The following is a 22,190-nucleotide window of genomic DNA, read 5'->3' as shown; positions in this document are numbered from 1 at the left end:
TCTAGAACTGTAATAATTTACAGATTTCTACTAGTTGATGTCAAATAAATTAATAATATAAGTACTTCCAGCTTTCTGCCACATTGCCCAGTTATCTGGTTTGTCTCTGCTCGGGAGTTGTTTAATATTCCATAGAAGTGCTTGAGGTATAAGCTCCGTGTAGCTTATGGCATAGACCACGGTGATAACCAGTCCCTAAGGTAAATTTCTATCTGAAATCAACTTGGCCAGCTCAATTTAATTAGATTTTATTCTACTGACAGAAAACTTTGCTGCAGACGGTATCTCCCAAATTGAGCATTTCAAGACAGAGATCAGTTTCAGATCACTATCCCTGAGCAGACACCTTTAAAACCAACCAGACAAATACTGTTTGGTTTAGCTTGTGCTTAGTGAGAAGAAATTTCAGTTTCAAACAATCCCTCTGAAACAGAACAGAAGCGTAATGAAAAACACATCGGCACACACACAGACAGCATTTAAAATAATCCTATGCAATTTTGTATACCGTGTATGACTTCTAGCCATCGAGACAGCCATTAAAAAAGTAACACTGGCTTTGTACGCTGCCAGACAGAAAGATAAGCGAAAAGAGCTTTTCATTAAGTCTGGATGAATAAATTCATCTGTCCCTGCCTGCCTCTGGGAGTCCTGCTGCTCATTTCAAGGCAGCTCTGAAACAAGCTCATGCCAGAACATACCTAAACCAGAAGAAAATGCTTGTTGAAGTGCTGTCTTTGCTCGCAGCGAGAAAGCTTCCACAGGGACTGGAATTGTTTTGTGATCATTCTTTTACTGTGCCATTGTTTCAGGGATTGAAAATGTTATTAGAAACAAAGAATATTAGACTGGAGAGGTTAATGCCGCTTTTGCCCTCAAAGAAAGAACATACCTCTCTTTAGGCATTTGAGAGCGGTATGAACTTTTCTTTGTGATACTTTGTTTAAACATACTGTCTGTGTGGTTTGATTCAAGGGTCGTAGTAAAGAAATGTAAGCATTAGAACTATGTAGCCACTTGTTTTGATCTCATTAGTGATGGTTTCTGATCTGAGCTAATGAGGACTTACAATATCCTCGATCCCGATGGCGTTCCAGCTTTGCATGATGGGTAGAAATGAGATAAATGTGGGAATGAGCCAACAGCCACTGAGCATGACTGCCACTCTCATCGGGGTCATCTTGTGTCGATACACCAATGGCTGGCAGCAGATGGCATAATACCTGAAATAAGACACAGACACTGGCACACACATACTTTACACTAACATACAGATTTAAAAATGAATGGGAGGTTGTGCTTCAGAGGTATGGGGTATTGGGCCCATACTCTATTCTGGCTTATTTGATCCCTGTATGACGGTAGTGCAGCCATTGCTGTGAAATAAATCAGACTTTTTCCTACTTTTGTAGGAAACCTTACTGACTTTTTGTGATATTAAACTGTTTGGCTGCTCTTCATAGCTGATTCTGTTCACTTTTTCTGACAGAAATACTAGGTTCAACATGGTGGCATGACCAATGCTTGCTGCAGGATCTGCTTACACCAGTAAAGGCAATATAAGGCAACAGCTAGGTTTGCCTGTCAAAGTCGTATTTTTGTTTGTGACTCTCTAAGGGACATCAGAAGCCTTTGCTGAGATCTCATAGATTTTAGGAGGGCTACCTTCAGTTATCTCCCACCACTGACAGTCAGCGAATTTGCGGTAAAGAGGGTAAAGGGCATTGAGTTTTGGAGGGCTGACCTCCAGCGACAACACCACAGCTGTCATCAAGAAGGCACAGCAGCTTCTCTCCCTCCTCTGCAGAAGGAAGACAGCGGACCTCCTCACTTCAGCACTGACAGTCTCATACAGATGGGCCATCAAAAACATTATTACATACTGGATCACTTCTTGGTTTGCAAACAGCAGGTCTGAGGATAGCCATAAGCTGAAGAGGATTGTGAGAATAGTAGAAATGATTATTCTCTGTTTGAAATCTACAAACAGCACTGCATGGGCATGTCCTACCAAGAGGACAACCCGAGGGCCGACCTGCTCCGCTCCTGGACACACACGAAAGATTAGGTCTCTGCCAGTTTGATAATTTTTTGTATTCTTCTCAAAGAGCGGGAGGCTCTGGATGAAGAGAGGAAAGTCTGGGGTACCTGCTTAGAGAGCAGCCCCTACGACCCAAATAAGTGGTAGAAAAATACAGACGGATCATTTGTTAGGTGTGCAACGTAAGTAACTGACTGTCTTCAACATTAAACCAAACCCTATTTTTAAAAAAATGTTTTCAGTGGGGAAACACATTGTGCCATCAATATATGCCTTTTTTACACAAACACAAACCTATCCAGTGCAATGCAGCAGAGGTGCAGGATGGATGCTGTGGTCAACAGGACGTCCAGAGATGTTCGCACCAGGCAGAAAATCTCTCCATAGCGCCACTGGCCAGTGGTCAGTTCGATGGCAGCAAAGGGCATCACAACCAGAGCAACCAGCAAGTCAGCAAACGCCAGCGAGACAATAAAGTAGTTTGTCTTTTTCTTTCTGGGAGAAGAAGACAACCATATAGAAGTTGGAGAAAAAAAAGATCCAGAAAAAGTTTGATTTACTCTAAATGTTCTGTCTTTAAAAAGGGAAGCGGCTTAGTCGGCGCAACTCTGTAAAAATATGAAAGACAGGCATGTTTTTGAGTATAGTTTTATAAATAAATAGTATTAACTTCCATTCCTGCAGTAAAGTCTATCTTAAATAAAGGTCTTTAATAAGGTCTCAAAACTTTTGAGGCACAGATCCAAAAAATGTATTTTTGGGGAAGTTACCAAATGTCAAAACAAATTAATGCCCATCTTTCTGTCTACCTGACGGGGTTTGTCATGACAGGCTGAATGAAATTTGAGTGCTCTGACATTTGATGGGTTTGTTTAAATATTACTGCCAAAATGAGAACCATGTAGTTTGAGAAAAAACAGATCTTCAAATGCTGGTTTAATTTTAAAAGACGGAAAAAGAAATTCTGAAAGTCATTATCTCACTCAAAAAAACTTTGCTACATTATGTCAGGTTTATTGTATTTATTTTTAAGATTACTTGATTTTTATTTTGGCTTTTCTGGACGTTCTCAAAAAAGATTTTAGGGAGCATTTGCAGACAGAAGATTTAAACCTTCTTCTCTGCTGAAGTCACAAAAAACACAGCTGCTGCTGAGAAAGACGACAGTGCTCACCGCAAGTGTCGGTCCTTGCAGAGCGCCACCATGACCAACAGGTTGCCAAAAACTGTCATGATAATGATGAGCGAGAGAAAGATAGAGAGAGCGATGGTCTCCAGGGAGCTCAAGAATTCCTGCTGCTCCTGTTGGCCTGGCTGTTGTTCTTCAGAGTTTTTTATATCATCCAACAAACTGCAAGAGAAAAATAAAACAAGTAACCGACCAATAAATCAGTTATTAGTTGCATATGCTATAGTCTGGTTATTGAATGGGATATGCATGATGTAAGTTTTACAATGGGTATGGATAGATTTATTTTAGTTTATCTTTGCATGCAAATTTGATTATTTTATATTATGTTACTTGTATGTTGTCTCTCTGACATGTATCTGAATTTTATGGGTCAACTGATATTATATGTAGCTACCAAGACAATGCAGATGAAAATCAGCTAACAGCTTAAGCTGGGACGAGACATTTTTTCCCCAAATGTGATAAATGTTTCTTTTTGTGCATGTTCCCTCAGAAAATTAAAAAAAAAATCAATCAAATGGCTGTGGGGTGCTTTCATTTAGCACACTGTGTAATTATAGTTGGGCTGACACCTGTAAGTGTGATCAGAAGGTTATAATCACTCATGGTTGTCATGACAATTCAGATAATCAGAACCAGAATCAAATTGTATTAATCACAGAGGCACTGTTTTTTTTCCAGTGCGTAAAGATGGTACAGCATACATCTTTAATGACTTCAACAAATTTGAATTTATTTAGTACTTTCTTGAATCCACACAGGGTCAAAATTATACATACTCGCAATTAAATCTTTTAATAAGTGATGTTGTAATGAGTGAAGTTCCTACATTGTTTTTTAACTTCACAAAGCCAAGGCCTATTAAATACTTCTCATTAGCAGTGTTGGGTAAGTTACTTTAAATTAGTATCTTAGTTACATTACTAGTTACTTCTATCAAAAGTAACTCAGTTACTTCAAGTTACTCGTTACTTTCAAAGTAACTAGTTACTAGGGAAAGTAACTTTGGTTTTACTCAGAATTCTCTTGTTAATGTGTTGCTTCCATAACTTTGCCAGTCTTCTAGCTTGCTTACTTGCCACAAGTGCACTGTGCCACCTACCAATAGAAAGGAAAAAATAATGTGCACATTTCCACGAGAGAAATCCCACGCCTGATTCTATCCTAGCCTGCTTTTTACATCCAACACAAAAACTGCAGTCGTGGTGCTTTCGATTGTACTCAGAACTCGGAAATTCTGCCTTCTGAATAGGAAGATGTAGGAACACCAGACTGCAGATGAGCTGCATACAGGGCTGGACTGGGACAAAAAAATCTCCCGGGCATTTTGACTAGAGACCGGCCCACCATTATAGGAAAAATCATAAAGCCTTTGAATGAAAATAAACACTGTTGTGACAGTGATGTACACTGTTCTGATGGTATATATGATCAATCTATCAATCGTTTGTTGTAAGATTCAGATAATTATTTTTTAAAAGTGAGACATTTTAAATGAGAATAAAGAAAGTATTTCTCTTGTGCCCCCTTTCCCTTTAATGCCCTACATGCCGCCCCTGGCAACACTTTGCTAGACCCGCCCCTGCACAGTTACCAGCTGTCAGCTACTATAAAAAAGGATCCTGGTGTTATTTGTCTCTCAGAAACAGTTCATAACTTCCCTTCAACTCATTCATGTCACCTAAAAGGTAAACCTGTTTCTCCATCACAGCTCTGATGATTCAGTAAGGACATCTCCTGGTTTCATCTTCATGTTTCCCTCTCACCACATAACCAAACCGATATCATGACCAGCAGCTTTACAGCTGTGGCTCCAGCAAACATCAGCTGATACTAGAAATTAATATTAAATAAATTCTAACAACAGCTGATCAAGCTTAAACGTGCTGCTGTTGTTTACCGCGACATCCGCTGGTTTCCTCTTTCTGGCGCAAAGTGGGCGATAAATAAACAAGAGAGAAAAGCCGATCAGCTGATCATTGATCAGTTTCATGATTGAAGTAGAAACAGGAGAGGGAGGGGGAGAGGATGAGAGAAGAAGAGGCAGCTGTGCAGCGTAAACACAGAATAACTCCAGCTTTGTGTCTTTTTCATTGTAGCTGAAGTCCGGGACAAACTGTTCCTTTTCACCTCAATAAGAAACGCGTAATATTTTCTCTGAATACGAGACGATTCCGTTTTTTACGGACGGTTGGCAACTCTAATAATTAACCTTATGAACAAAATAAAGTTCAACATCAGTAACATAGCACCACCCAGCTGTATAGAAACTCCGTCATGCTAGCTAGCACGCAGTACGAAAAAGTCAGCATAACGAAAATAAACTCCACCTAAACTTGGTTCATATCTGACCCAGAGAGACTGCAGGTCATAACTTCTTACCTGAAGTTCAGTTCACCTGACACTCTCGGACCAGCGGCCGCTTCGGGTCTCTCCTCTTGCCTCCCTTTTCCTTCATCCACCTGCTGGCCTCCACCACTTGCTAATGTTATTGAATCTGTGGAAGCTCCGCGATAGCCACCACACGAAGTAACGAGTAACGACCCTATCTAAATCCCAGTAACGAGTAACGCGTTCCTGATTTTGGCATAATAACTAGTTACCGTGCTCGTTACCACGATAATAGCGTAGTTACTGTAACGCGTTACTTAATAACGCGTTAGTCCCAACACTGCTCATTAGTGCAACAACTGGTAGTTTCTTTTTGGCAGCAGAAAAAGCGTTTGTTTGACAATGGAAAAGTCAGTGAAGATCTAAGAAGAAGAATTGTAGGTTTACACAAGTTAGGAAGGTCTCTTGGAGCCATCTTTAAACATGGTCTGGAAGAAGACCCAAACTGCCCCCCTCAAATGAAAGGAAATTGGTTAGGATGTTCAGGATCAACACAGGTATTACTTCACTAATGGACTGACAGAGTGCCAACCAAGAAAGAAGCCCCTGCTCCAAAATGAACACCTTCAAGTTCGAAATGCATTCTTGGGAAAAGCTTTATGGTCAGACTAGAAAACAACTGAGCTTTTTGGCCACAGGTTTGGAGACGTAAAGGTAAAAACACTGTGCCAACTATCAAGCATGGTGGTGGTAGCATCATGCTCTGGAGATGTTTTACTACCAGTTGTACTGGTACACAAAGTGGATGCAGTAATGAAAAGGAAAGACTACCTTCAAACTCTAGACTTCACCACAACAACACTGGCTTGGGAATACATAAAGGAGGCTAACATTAAGCTTCTGGAACAGCTTTCCCAAAGCCCTAACCTCAACCCTACTGAAAATTAGTGCTAAAAACTCAGGTCCATGCCATAAAAAACAATTTAAATGAACTCTATTAATTCTGCCAGAAATAATGCTCAATCATCTGACCAGTGGATATTGAAGCATCTAGTTGCGGTGCAGCTTGCTAAGGAACATTTAACTAAATATTAGTGGAGGTGTATGTATATATTTGAACCTCTGTGTATACTTTTGATCCTCTTCGGATTAGAGAAAAATCCAAAACATATTCAAACTTGTGCATTCAATTCATGTTCTTTAAAGTAATTAAAGTTGCATGCTATTCAGTAATTCTATCCTGGAAAAAGAACAATTGAAATAAACCACAAAAAGCCCCAAACTGTGAAATTCATGCTAAAGTTAGCAGGGACTTAACATACTTGGCTTATGATTGTTATGACTTACTGTTGAGGTGATGCTGTGGCCATCACTAGTCATCTGCATTGAGATTAGCAAAGGAGAGTCCTCATCACCCCATGCTACAGCCCTGTTGAAACACACACACACACACACACAACCATGATGTAATGTTACTGGCTCCTAAAGTAAGTCTGCATTTTTCTGAAAATAGTAGTTGACCTTCTTGAATCTGAACTGACTGGATTTCACATTCTTGTTTGTCCATCTTGTGGCACCCATTAAGGAGCCAAAAATGTGGTACTTGTACCTCAAATAAGTAATTAGATCACAGCTTGAAAACGTGCGATATTTATAGGGCAAACAGTCTGCAGCGGGCAGGCAGCAGCTGTTGCTGCCAGATTAAATCAGCATGTTAGTTTATCTTGGTAATGAAATAATAATATCATACATGAGTGAGTACCACAAGGGGAAATTCTCCTTTCTTACTTCCTTTTCATGAATGTCAAAAGTCGGATTCCATCTACTGATGGACTGCCGGGACTGGTAAAGATCAAAACCTTTGTTTCTCCCGTTGAAAGAAATGCTGTTTACGTTTGCTGCTCTTAATTATGCCAATGAAGAAAGCAATCCTAGTGAGACCACTTTAAAAGTCAAAGAATTATCAAGGTTTAGAGTTATCGAGCATGAATCTTGGATGTTTTTTGAACATCTGAGTCAGAAATTGCTCTTCACTTGCTATTAGATAGTGACTTTGCCATTTTCTCGTGTTTTGCATATGTATGGTTCTTACTCCTTTTCCTTATATAGCGCACTTAATGCAACCCAAAGTTCTGTAGCAGTAGTAGTGCAAATAAGTAGTAAATCTGCAGTGTACCATGAGGGCCGCACTATCCCTATCCGAGCACTGTATACAATCATGCTTGGCACTGGAAGAGAAATAACAGATGGACGAGAGAAAAGAGTGCATAAACAGCCATAAAAGTATTCATTTTGGGAAAAAAACGTCTGTTCACTTTAAACACTTTGATAAAAGGCTAAATGAATTGTGCTTTTAACACACCCTGAACTCTCTAAAGAAGAAGTAAGAAGGACTGAATGAGAGAATGATTTCAGAAAAAAATCAGTGTAGTCATAGTTACATCTTTCATGTTACTGCATCTGTGATAGATTGGCAAACTCTCCAGTGTGTATGACAGATATGGGATGGGATAGACTCGCACACAACCACAACCCTGAACCCCAGATAAGGTGAAGAGGATGGATAGATGGATGGATGGATAGATGCATGGATAGATGGATGGATGGATGGATGCATGCATGCATGGATGCATGGATGGATGGATAGATGCATGGATAGATGGATGGATGCATGCATGCATGCATGGATGCATGGATGGATGGATAGATGCATGGATGGATGGATGGATGGATGCATGGATGGATGGATGGATGGATGCATGGATAGATGCATAGATGGATGGATGCATGGATGGATGGATGCATGGATGGCTACATGCATTCTGGACAACAAATATCAACTTTATGGCCATGGAAAAATTCTGGGGATGGCCAATTTATTTTTGGGCTCAGTGTCTGCAATCCCAACAAAACTCAGTATCAACTCCCTACTGCTGGTGAGAAATATACCACTTTTACATCAAAGAAAATTGTGATTTGCCTTAAAAAAAACTAACAAGTTCTACAAGGTCTGGGGTCTGTATCCAGTGCTGTATCATTATTTTAGATTTTAGTTTCTTTCTCTGTCACATTTCTTTTTGTTTTCAGTCACTGTTTTGTGTTACTATTCAGAACTGCTTGGTTAAGTTTAGGAAATGATGCTTCTGCAACATGAAGCGCATGTTAGAGTTCCATTTTACGTTTGGCTAGGATACCAGAGTCACAAGCCCTGGGTTAAAAATATAGTAAAGAAAGAGGAGGAATCTCTGAGTCTCACAGCTGTTACTTAAAACTAATACACCGTGGAGCATAGCTACAGCTAAATGTGATACATTAGACATTTTTTTCTTGTGACTGGATTCCCATTGAAATCTTTTTCATGTCAAACCAAAGAGGCAGACTTATCAGCTGATGTTAAGGTTAGGATTCATAAATATATTACACCAACTCAGGACAAAAGTACATACTATTTGTTTGTATAGTGTTTGCATACTATTTGACTGGAAATGACAAAAAAACCTCTAAAAATACTTGGAGAATATGCTCTCACATGTGACATTAAGCATCTGTTCATGAAGAACAACCTTTCATTGGCACAGTTGCCGATGCCTTATCAGCTTTAAGCACCTATTTCAACATGTGCTTTTCTGCCGTTTTATGATCCCTGTCCAAGCTTATTGCACTTGAGGGTCAGTATCATTACCTGACAGACTGTGAAAGCCAACGCTCCTGTCAACAGTACTTACTTCCTGTGGACAGATTACAGTTTACTGCATGCGATATCTGTGTATTATCCAGCTTTAAGTTGAATTTGAACTCGTGTCTGTTCCTGTGTTGACTATAATAAGACACATAGTGTAGATTTTAAAATTAATATTAATTTATTTCATCTGATTCATAATGAGTCTTAATCCTGGCTTAAAAAGTAAGCAATGCTTTTCTCGCTCTGACCTGTCCAGACTTACGTATGTACTTGTACATAACATTTACTAGACATGAAAAATATAGTGGTGCTGAACAAGTGGGCTGAAACAAAACAGAGAAAGTTCAATGTGTCTTTTATCAAATGCTCCACTTCCTTAAAGCAATTAGAGAAATAATATGACCCAGGTAGAGTACACCACCTCCGCTGCATCCTGCTTAAGAGCATACAGTGCATACCATTTGTACTTACAAGAGCCGAGAAGTTTTAGGGTTTTTTTCAAACACATAAGGGACTCGTGAGGATAGATTATTAAAAACATAATGTTCCTGAATGGGTTGTTCACCATATTGGGCAGTATTCACAGGCATTTTTTTTAAATCCACGATTCCACGATCACTGTCTTTATTAAAAAAAAAATACAGGCATTGATTTGAAGTACCTTGCTAGTATGGGGTTGGACCCCTGTTGCCTTCAACATTGCCTTAATTCTTCATGACACAGGCGCTGGAAACATTCCTCAGATCTTTTGGTCCATATTAACATGACAGCATCACACAGTTGCTGCAGATGTCTCTATCATGCATAGAATGCACCTCCCCTCCATCACATCCCAAAGGTGCTCTATTGCAGTGAGATCTTGTAACTGTAAAGCCCATCTGGACATGTTCAATAAACCAGTTTGAGATTAGTTGAGATTTCTGACATCAGAAGATAGGTAAATCTTCTGGGGGCTCATAAAGAGATAGACATGGTCAACAACTACAGCTACGCTTATTCATTTTAATCAGCTGAAAGTGTGCCCACTAAATATCCCCCACATCATAGCTTCACCGGCAGCCTGAACCACTGATACAAGGCAGGATGGATTCATGCTTTCATGGTGCTTGACGCTACCATCTGACAGCACACAGCAGAAATTGAGACTTGTCAAAACAGGAAGCCTTTTTTTTTTCAATCTTCTGTTTGTCCATTTTGGCGTGCCTGCGTTAATTTTAGCCTCAGTTTCCCGTTCTTAGCTTACAAGAGCGGCACCCAGTGTGCTCTTCTGCTGCTTTGGGCAATTTGCTTCACAACTGATGTGTTGTGGGTTCAGAGACGGTTTTCTGCATACCTTGATTGCAACAAATTATATTTTTGAGTTTGGGTCATGGTGCTGCAATGTGGTTGGCTGGTTAGATATGAGCAGTTGAACAACTGTACCTAACAAAATGGCCAGTGTAAATCAAAACTGGGGCATTTCAGGCCATAAAGCATAAATAATGATATAAAAGTCAACTTTAGAAGCCCTGTAAAGCATAGCTTTTCAAGAGAAAATACCTATAACCCTGCTTCTTTGCTCACAATCACACACCTAGCCAATTCAACAGGCTCAAACAAGTATACTAACACCTTTAGCTGGCCCCCGGCTCATTGGACATCTGAGCACGTTCTAGCTAAGCCGATTGTCCGTAATCTGTAGCAATTACAACACAAAACCACTGATTACAAACACAGTAAAAATAGGTGAATGTGACGTTCCTGAAGGAATAATTCAGCTAAACAATGGTGCACAGATTGGATGGTGTTCAGCTTTACATTCAGCCCGTGTTCAATAGTCAGCTGAAATTTACTGATTATTGTTTGCATCTTAAATGGTGTTCACAGCAAACTAATCAGCATTTTTTCCTCTTTCAGCCACAAACACACTCATACGCTATCAACGCCACAACAACAAAACAAACACAACCCACCCTGCTAGTCGTTGCTCACTCAGTTACTCACATGTCGGAAATGAGAAAAATAGTTGCTTAATCTGGAATTTCCTACAAAGGGAGGAAAGGGAGAGGAGAGATGAGCCATATTTCTGACTGCAATTTTCTTGTATGATGTGAGTCCAGGGGGGTGTGTTTTCACAGCTCACCGTGTCCATTTCACATCTGACTGACAGCCAAACAGAACAGGATGAACTCTGGAAAGCAGAGAGCACGAAGGCACTAGATTGCTTTTATGTCTCCTTTTTATCTGCTGCATACTCAACAGTTGACAATGTTAAAATTTATTTAATGTTAATATCACCGTCACTGCCATCATAGGCTCTGAGCCTAAATAAAAGGAATAAGGCAGGAAACCAGCGCGCCATGTCTCTTTATCTCAGTTGCTTTGGCAAAAATGTGTCATTCCTACATTTGAGGAAATGTAATGCACGTGATTCTTTGTGGTCAACACAGGTGAAGCCAGGAGACTGAGCATTTTAAAATATATTCAATTCATGGGCACGAAGGAGCTGCAAGGGTCAACATTTGATGACCCCCAACAACTTATCAGTGGAAAAGGAAGAAGAGTGAGGATGTGTTAGAGAAAGACAGAATATAGAAATATAGAGTAGACCCGTTGGTTTACTCTGGTTCGGGCATCTGACCAGGATGCCTACAGGGTACCTTCTAGATCAGGTGTTCCAGGCATGTCAAACCAGGAGGACTTCCTGAGGCAAACCGAGGACACACTGGAGGGATTACACCTCTTGGCTGACTTGAGAACACCTTAAATTGTGCCCCAGACTTAGATAAGTAGTAGAAGATGGATGGCTAGATGGTGCACAAAAGAAAGAGCATTTCTCATTCTCATTTTTCCATTTGTTCTGGAGTAACTGGGCAACTGACTTGACTTAGTGCAGCTGTTTGTGATTTACAAGAGCAATGTTATGTGGATCTGCCGGACACCCTCCTAAATAGATAGACAAGTAACGATAAGAGCAGAATAAATGGATGTCTCTGAATGTCAATACAATTTTTTTATCCTGCACATGGTTTCAAAATACACCAGGAGCGTTTTAGCTGCAGAGTGTTTAGATCTACATGTGATCTTTTTTTAAAAAAAAATAAAGAAAGCTTCTTTATGCAGTTCCACAGAGCAAACTCCAGAGCTGAGAAAGGTGGAAGCAGAAACAAAAAGCTACTGTTCCTTGGGGTGCCGCTTGACGCCGGCTCCAAAAGGCAGTCAGCTGACTCATGTTAAAATGTCTAAATTTACAGCACTAAAAGGCATATTTACAGCGCAGTAAGAAATATATAGTTTTGACCTTTAGGGGTAATTTACCCCTGATAAAAACTCTGATTGGAGTGAGTTTTCATCAGCATTTTTAATGGATTATCTATATAAAATGCTATCATTTTATTAGTCCATTTAGTAGCACTAATTAGCCAGTATGAGCGTTGTGTGTTCCCCTAGGCAATTTATGAGTGCAGCTTGCTAACCAAACCAGCTAGCATTAGCTGACAAATTAGCACTCCACCGTTTCATCCAAACAAGGTAATTATAGCCAAAATCGACAGTTTAAAACCAATGACTGGCACTCATCTTTTATACTGTCTGTATGCTGTTCCTGCTTTTAACTTCCTGGCACCCCCAATTGCTTTGTGAAGCTCGATGTAGCTTCTGTTTAAAACCCCCCAAAACAAAACACTTTTTTTATTTTTAAGGGAGAAAAGCCACTTCTGAGATGCACAGTGCTACATGTGTCGGAACTCAGAGCATCATGTTGAGAGCGTACGATGAGTCGGTATTTTGTAGTGTAGTGCTCAAGCTGAAAAGTCCACACAGAAACAAAAAAGTTGGAGGGTCCACAGATGTCTGCGCAGACAAAATTTGCGTCACTCGGACTCAAAGTGAAGTGGGCTGTTTATGAGAGCACTCAAAGCACTTTTATATTACAGCCCACGTTCAACTATTCTGACACTCACACTTTGTTCCATGAACTTTAATTGCTTTATCTGTCTACACTCTGACAGTAATGGATGCACAATTCAGAGCCTATCTTAAACATGTGCATTAGACGAGCCAGGGACCGGTAGACAAGACTTGTTGTAGTAACAGTACCAAACTGTTCTGTGGAAATAGGCCTACTATGTGCCGTAGTGTACTAGATAATATATAGGTAGTTATCAACAGACAAAACTCTGTTGGATAGTTCAAAGTGAAGGATTGAGACAGACAGATTTGTGCTGAAATGGAAGAAGAAATAATCTAAAGAAAAAAAAATGTGTGAGAAAAGGAAAATTAACTTAAAAATCAACCCAGTACCCACAGGTGGTTTTGAGATGCAAGCACTGTGTGGCCTACAACATCATAGCACAGCTATACAGTAGAAAATGAAGATAAATAAATATCACATCATATACACGCACAACTTCAAACAGATCCACGTATTTTCTCGATACAAACACCTTTATGTCTTAATAGATGTAGACTGTATAGATGCAGACAGAGGCTGAGTGACAAACAAAAACAAACAGGCAGTCAGATGATGCAGGAGAACTGACAGACTCATCTGAACTGAGCTGCATTTAGAAGATGCTCACTCGCCATCTGGGCATCTTCCTGATCTGCTGGGCTGCACAAAGTGAAAAAAAAAATGAATATGTGGATATTGAATTCCACCAGGTTTGTGCCCCAGTCAAAGATATCCCTTAAAACAGCGGTCCCCAACCCCCGGGCCTCGGACCGGTACCGGTCCGTGAGTCGTTTGGTACCGGGCCGCGAGAGTTGAGGCTCAGGTGTGAAATGTTATGAATAAATTTTCTTTTTTTCGGTGCCGGTACTAATTTTATTTTGTTGTATTTATCCGCGACACCTTAAAGGCCGGTCCGTGACAATATTGTCGGGCATAAACCGGTCTGTGGCACAAAAAAGGTTGGGGACCTCTGCCTTAAAAGACACAGAATCACTTCTGTGATTCTTGATTTATGCTGACAGTCACTATTAAATGTGTGTAAATACTAAAACACCTCTTCAAATGCCAGAATACGGGACTGCACAGATAAGAAATGCAACAAACAATTAGCGGTTCATTAGACTTTTGGAAATGTGCTTGTTAACTAACTCTAACTCTATATCAATGGGAAGACAGTAAGGTAAAGACAATCAATGTACAACTGTAGTCTTCTTTATCAAGCAATCACTTTTGTCACTGTAAGCTGTAAAATTTACTTCATGCTACACTTACAAACTCTGTAAAAGTGAAGGTTTCCCAGCATGTGTAATAAAATTCAAATAATTTGTTCTGACAAATGTGAGCTAATGCTATTATTTGTCAAACATATGAAAGATGCAAATGTTCTTTTTCTGCTAAACAGCAACAGCAGTGTGTGGAGACCATTGTACTGCTTATAAAGAAGTAAAGGCAACTAATTAATTCCTCCTTAATTCTCACTTGTCTCTTGTCAGGTGGGACCTAAATACTTCTCACATATTCTCACACCTCTGATTGTGAGCTTGTTGAATCGTTTGTGTGTGCCCATATGCACATTTGTTTGCTTGCTTGCATGTGGAGGAGCAGCCTCTCGCTCCATTGCCGAGGACACGTATCATGATCTTCAGTCCTTCATCCTGCAGTTTTAATTGTTTGAGAGCAAGGTCTGAGTAAGCAAACTGCTGCTGGGGAGGCTTTTCTCACCACCTGAAGCTGTGGAGTGCAAGTTAATACTAACGATAGCAAGAAAATATCAGCTCTGGCATTCATTATATTAATTCAGTTCCATATTACACATCCATAAATCTATAAAAAGATCATTTTGTTTAATCTTTCCCAATTAAGTCATTTGCCTGTATCCAAATCCAACCAAAGTGATTCTAGAACAGCGCTTACAGTATAAACGCCAACATGCCAGCCACCTACACACACACTCACACACTGTGCTGTAATCCTCCGAGCCACCCAGCTCCCCCCTCTCAATACTACTTGTGTGTGTCATAATAATTGGAAATGAAATGTAAACTGGATAAATTCACACCCAGTCAGGATAACAGGCATTTTACACAAAAAATGACAAAAAATGACAGATGAAAAGTGAATATATTTTTGGATGAATGGTGCAAATCCACGGTAGATCCATTTGTGCTAGTTAATTAGTACTTTGGTGTTTTATTAGCAGTTACTCTGGGTATTGAGTGGCTTTGGGACCTGGTAACTCTGATTCTGGTGACCCAATTTAGCACTACCATATAAATGAGTTCCTCAGATTTACCCTAGTTTTCTTTTTTCAAAATAAAAGCATACAATAATGGCAAGCTTTAGGAAACTAATTAACTTTGGGCTGATGGGAGGAAATAAGACACTGAGAGATCTACATACTGATTCTACATTCTGATTCTGTGGTTTAGGGCTAACTGATGGCAATAAAGAAATTCCAGTGTACCAACTTGCTTTTGTTTCCCTGTTTCGTTGCACTTCTTTTGTTATGAGTCACTGTGCCATTTGCTTTGAGGACATTAGCTTTTACAGGCTATAAACTGTTTCAAAACAAAACTACTTCTGCACTGGTATCATCATGCAAGCAGGCAGGAGGCATAGTCTGTGGTTTACTGGACAATTTTCAGCTGAATTATGACTAGTACAAATACTTTATACACAATCATTGTGAAAAGCTTGTGGCAGCTTCAGTGACTACAAGCGGATCTTCATAAATCCTGTCATCTAACGCTATAGTCACGCTATGCAAAACAGTGAATGGGGACCGCAGCAGAACGAAATTATTGCATCGATGTGCAATGAGTTTGCAGTCCGGTTTCCGTTAAAACGGTTGTTTTAGAGACAGGAATCAGGTCTGTGACCTGTCACAGTCAGATGGTGAAATGGCAACGAAATGGAACCAATCTGAAATCAGTTTGTGATTGAATGTCTGTGAAGGTTCTCAGTCATCCAGGTCATCGTAGTCAAAGGAGCTTGCAAAGAAAAATTCGCATGATAAGGTGGGGCCAGGTTTCACAATGAGCTCACCCGAAACCCTGGCTGATTGGGACCCACACCCAGTTTCACACCTTGGCTCAGGCGATTAGAGGATCATCAGGGGGTCCTTTTGTCCCTCTGTGGGGGGACACTCCCACTAGGTTTATATCTGGGACTCTCCACCATTTGACCTTAGAACTGAAGAAGCTTCTCGGATGAGAGGTGAAATGTCTTCAAGCAACTTAAAGAAGTCCAGACGCTTTTCTTTGCAAGCTCCTTTGTGATTGAATGTGCTCAAGGTGGCAATCACACGCAATCTGTTTGTGACCACAGAATGATTAACTGTGATAAACAGATGAAAATCGCAAATCTGTTGCCATTTACATACACAGAAAATCACATTAACTACTCAGAATGAACTGGTTCTTATATTGCGTTTTACTATTGTAACTAAGTGAGCACTGAAAGCGATTTATACAACATACACACAAGCACTTTTTCCTACCCGTGCTTTCTATCTAACAACAGCATCTCTGAGTTCAGTATCGTGCCCAAGATCAAAGGGATCAAACCACCAACCTGCTCTACCTCCTGAGCTACATACAGCCACTCCAATACTCGACGTCCAAAAAGCTGTTTGGCTCTGATTGGTGTGCAAGTACCTTGCAATCAAAAGCTGGTCACCCTAGTTACTTGCAATCAGTCTACAACAGCAAAGAAATCCAAGACAATTGTTTCTCTAGAACTCCAGAACTACTGGCTTTTAATAGACTGTTGAATTGTCAGATTTTCAAGAGCCACAATTTTCCTTTTGTTAGAGAGCTATAAACTAAATGGACCACCTGATTTTTAAACTATAACTTACCATGCTATACAGCACTAGTATACAGTACCCAGTTCTTCAGAAATTCAGAAAGAAACAAAAATCTGTATAATATTTCACTTTTACACAAACAGATTAATTACTTTTGCTGTATTAGTCACCTAAAGCAACTGACACCAGTCAAACAGGAAAAACATCTCAAACTAGGCTCCAGTGTTAGGTAGCAATTTAGATATGACTGCAGTAAATCAAATCCAACGCATACTCCACTCACAAGCTTCTTTCTCTGTTAACAAAAGCTCTAAAGATGTAGCACTGATGTCAGAACAGGACAGTTGGTCTGGTATTTTTATAACCAGCTGACATCTACAAACAATTCGCTTTTTGCTTTTTTAAAATTTAACATCGCACTTAGCAGCCAAAAATAAGAGGATCGCTAAATTGTTAGAATATCAACTACAGCTGAAAACAGATGAACTTCACTGATAACTATAATTACATGTTTCACAAAAACTAAGCTCTCAGTCAACTTCCAGTTCTCAATTGATTTACATTCATTTGAGAGCACATAGTTCCTCTCTTTGATTTCAGAGGTATACTATAAAGAAAAAAAACTCTTTGATCATCTGTGGAGCACAGTTACAACACTCAAATTAACATCTATATGCGATTCTGATATTCTAGTAATATTCTAATATTCAAACCCTGTCCTCACAGCGATCCCCTAAATCACACACTAGTGTGCTACATGCATGACTGGAACAAGCTGCAAGTCTAAGCACATGGAGTGTGTATTGTGGATAAAGCTATGTGGGTAATGGGTAGTGAGTGAGTAATCGAGCGTGCTCGTCACAATCAGCATGCAAGCTCAGAAATGAAAAGGGGAAGAATGGACAATGAGTAAATAATACAGTACAATGTGCAGCATATAAGCATGCATGCACAGAGGCTGTGTGGAAAAGGCAGGCAGGCTATGGAAATCAAAGATCAACCAAGTGCTATCACCTACTTTGGGCCTTAGTTTTTCTCAGAGCGCTAGTGTCGACTTCACACTTACAAGACACTCAAGGAAACTATTATGCAATAAAAGGAATAACAATACCAAGAAAATCATCTTCTTATCAAAAAATTAGACCAAATTAAAATTAGAAGTGATAAAGGAAACAACTATTTAAAAGTCATGCTGAATGACATTAATTCAAGGATGTTTAATGTTTCACTTTGCTTTGCATGGCCTCCTTTTTAACAAAGGTCCATTTATTGAAGCTGAACTCCTATCTGATGGTCCATTTGAAGTTCTTCTTTCACGAAATTTTACTGCGATAATATTTAACTAAAAAACCGATACCATCAACTGTATATATCACCAAGAATAGAAGCATGTGACAAGTTGTTTCCGAGTAACTTTGCATCTCTCTACAGAATAAAAAGTCTCATTCAATTTTTCTTGGAAACACACACACAGACACACACACTTTTGCCCTGTCTCCCTGATGTGCAATAGTACCAAGTGCAATTTTCCCAATATAACAAAGTATTTTATTCTATTTGTATCTATTGTATATAATATTTTATTCTATTTTGTATAGTATGTTATTCTATCTTATCTTATCGTATCTTATTCTATTCTATTGTTTTTTCTTTTTTTCTTAATTTTCACTGCTCTTAACTTTGTGCCGTGACCAAAAAATTTAGCACGGGTGGGACTAATAAAGGTTTATCTTATCTCTTATCTTAAAATAAAAAGAATCCATTTTTCCAGTAATGAAACTCTACCCTGTTTTGTAGTCACAGGATTCTTTTACTGGGCATTTTAATCACAAATTTGACATTTAATTCCTGTTGCACTAAACACGAGGCTCACGCTCAGGTTTCACTTCTGCACAGCAGATTATTATCTGCTTTAGAAGCTCCCTCACCTAGATTAGTATCTGATAACAGTCAAATTTGGAAATGATGACCATGTTCGGTTGTCACTGGAGCGTGACAAGCGAACATCAGTGACCAGGGATGTAGCTCAGTCGTTTACTTAGTGCAGGGTACTTTCAGGCAATCTTCAGAACACTAATCAGCTGTCAGCAGTGTCATTCACACGCATGTCTAATAAGTCACCATTATTTATTGATTTATCACTATATATAACATGTTAAGTAATACGGAGAGACCAGTATTACTATGCTACTTACTATGCTGATGTTAGTTCAAGTGTAGCCAGTGGAAGCTGTTTTTCAAAACAGACAACAATAAGCAAAATCAAATGACTTGTGTTTACTGGCTGTAAAAATGTAAAAGCATTTCCAGTTTTTATTAGCAGGACACCAAAACAAAGAACTTACAGTATATCTGTGTTGACAGTAGTCTGTTTACTATAGCACATATTACGATAAGCTATCTTTGTCAATAAACTGAGATGCAAAAGACGGATATGGGTGAGGTAACACTGATAATGAACGAGTCCTGGTCCATGCTGGGAATCAGGCTAATGAGTTGGCATTTGTACAGATGGCCTAAATTTAGCCTGAAGGCGGTGGCTTTTTCCTACATGTCTGTAGAGAGTGGCTAATAAGGACAGTAGAGCAGGTGATGGGAGAGCCAGGAAACTAACTATTTCTGGGACCTTAAAATATTAAAATCTTGTTTGACTGCTGGAAGGTCACTCTAGTTCACTCACTGTCTCTAAACACTATCCTGTTTCATCTGCCCGATTCACCTTAAGACACCCATACCTGTAATCTGGTCAAGGCTTTCATTCTGCTGGCTGCTGTCCAGCACTGGATTTGCACCTCCCTTAGGAGTGTGAGTTTTCTTCTAATATAAAAAAATTTGAATTTTTTTTTACCATGATTTATGATTTTGGTACCATATGTTGTCTAATAATAGTAAATTAAAATTAATGCTTTGATTTCTAAAATTTACTTTATGTTCCTATACCAGATGCTACCAAAGGATACAGGATTGGGGGTATTTAGTCTTAAAAACAGACAATGACGCTCTAGTGGTCCTTATTTTTGAAGCCACGTCAAGTTGATTTATTACGAGAGAGTGGAATTAAACAATGGCTGATGCATCCTGTGTGCAAACAATGTACACCCAGATGAAAAAGAAAGTTCCTCACAGGACTTTATGTAGTCCTGTGAGAAAGTACATATACAATAACTGCTTCCATAAGAATTAAGAGGGTGGAAAGCAGCATGGTACTGATCATCAAATCAACTTGATTAACTGATCATCGGCAAATGTGAGCACCTCTATCAAAACAAAAACTTTGGGAGGTTGCTAGTCTGGAACATTCAGGTGTGTGTTAAAACAATGCGCAGTCTTCCCAGAAGTGGATGTCTGGCAAATTCACCCCAAGTTCAGACTGTGCAACACTCACAGAAACGAGATCAATTCAAGAGCTACATCTCAAAATCTACAATCGTCAGCAGTACAACAGTAAACGGTAACACATAAATTGGATAAGGCAAGACCAAAGTGTAGATGTCTTGCCACAGTGGATGTCACCGCATCATATCTGATGAAAAACAAGCACACTACATTATCATAAATACCTTATACCAACTGTCAACATTATTTGGGTTTGGAAAAGTTCTCAAAGAAGTTCCTTGATCGACCTTCGGAGCCCTACTTGCACTCACTGAGATGCTAGTTCAAGTACAGTCAGTGGTAGCTCTTTTTCCAACCCCACACAACAATGAACAAAGTCAGCTGACATTTGATTTGGGCTTGTTTAGCAGCCACGGGATCTGAGCATCTTGCAGTCACTGCAGTTGACCATGTCGACATTCTAGAGTCAAATTTAAGGCCATCTCTCCGAGAGCTAAAGGTTGGCTGAAACCAAGTCATGCAACAGGGCAATGATCCCAAGCACAACAGCAACTCTATAGCAGAATGGCTGAAAAATGGGAGAATCATGGTGTTGCAATGGCCCCCACAATGTAAGAGACTGAAGTCACACAGAAAACTATTACGAAACTATACTCAGGGTGGTTCTACAGTACAATCTACTGGATCTTGGCATTTTACAATAAATAAAGGCATGACAATAAACCACGTCAATGTTTGCCACCTTGATATGAATATCAGTTCCCAGTGTGGACTCAGTGAAGATGTATCTGACACCCCTACTTTCAGGCAGTGCGGAGCATTATGACTCTTTATACTGACCCACATTATCAAACACATCCCCTCACTCAAATCGGGAAATACCTCAAGTGAGTTCATCAAACAAAACCCCGCTTGGCAAATCCAGTGCAACATTAAAAACAACCTGCTGCCCTCATAAAAAGTCACAAAGTGATTTACTAAACTGCATTCAACATACTCCGCTGACAAAGACTTTCCCACAATAAAAGGCACATAAACATGATTAAACACCCTCACAAAACTTTTATAGTAGCAGTAGCTGTTGGTTAGGTTTTACGTAGTTAATCAAAATAATTTTTTCACCAAGCAAGAAATTTGATTACACTCAGTGTCAGCATTTTTAAAACTCTTTCTTTCAACATTTCTACACAAACTGCCCACTAGGTTATGTTATGGTTATGACTATTGCTGATCACACATCTGTGAAAGTAGGTGGGCTCTGGTCCTTATGAAAGTTAGACCTGCCTCCACCACCCAGACCTTCCTACCACCTCACACCACATCAGATCTATTTTCTGTAGATACTGGGCTGAATGTTCGTCATTTACATAAGCACATAATCTGCTTTTGTTTTAAATTACTGCCTGGGAGGCTTTTAGAAAGTCAGCTTTTCATGTCTTTAAAAAAAAATCCTGTCCTTAATACTCTCGTTAACAAAGGCACACAGACACACACTTTGTGTAACCAGCGCAGTGTATCAGAACACTCATTTTACTGTAGAGCACTATTACATTGTTTACAGTCAATTAAAAGCTTAATCAAGTGAAGAACAGCCTCCAGCAGCTGCTTGGCATGCTGAAGTGCATTCAGTAGATGGTGTGTGTATTTGAGTCCAGCCTCAAGTAGATCTATATGCGTGCATGGCTCATGTTGTTATATAGCAGCAAAGGAGAAATTAGTGCATCACCTCTGTGATGAAATGTCACTGATTAGCACCCTGTTCCTTAGTAACTGAACAACATTTGACCTTTTCATGTGTCCCGACACAGGCACTGAAGCTTCAATGTCCCCTCATTAAGCACATTGAGTGCATGTTTACTCATCCATACA

General features: G+C 39.6%; 1 protein-coding gene across 1 annotated transcript in view; it reads right to left on the bottom strand.

The window, feature by feature from the left end:
- Nucleotides 1-22,190, bottom strand: part of si:dkey-247m21.3 (5-hydroxytryptamine receptor 4) — a 57,346-nt gene that overhangs the window by 34,034 nt on the left and 1,122 nt on the right. The window contains exons 2-5 of the mRNA XM_005931869.3: nucleotides 6,912-6,993; nucleotides 3,216-3,392; nucleotides 2,336-2,536; nucleotides 1,070-1,223 (exon numbers count right to left, since the gene is read on the bottom strand). Coding sequence (XP_005931931.1) covers nucleotides 1,070-1,223; nucleotides 2,336-2,536; nucleotides 3,216-3,392; nucleotides 6,912-6,934 — 555 coding nt within the window. The 5' untranslated portion in view covers nucleotides 6,935-6,993. The remainder of the gene's footprint in view (nucleotides 1-1,069; nucleotides 1,224-2,335; nucleotides 2,537-3,215; nucleotides 3,393-6,911; nucleotides 6,994-22,190) is intronic.

The sequence above is a fragment of the Haplochromis burtoni genome, unplaced genomic scaffold (genome assembly GCF_018398535.1).
Source record: "Haplochromis burtoni strain Fernald_Lab_line unplaced genomic scaffold, NCSU_Asbu1 Contig_151, whole genome shotgun sequence".
Taxonomy (NCBI): Eukaryota; Metazoa; Chordata; class Actinopteri; order Cichliformes; family Cichlidae; genus Haplochromis; species Haplochromis burtoni.
Note: the sequence above shows the minus strand (reverse complement) of the source record. Positions and strands in the feature narration are given on the sequence as shown.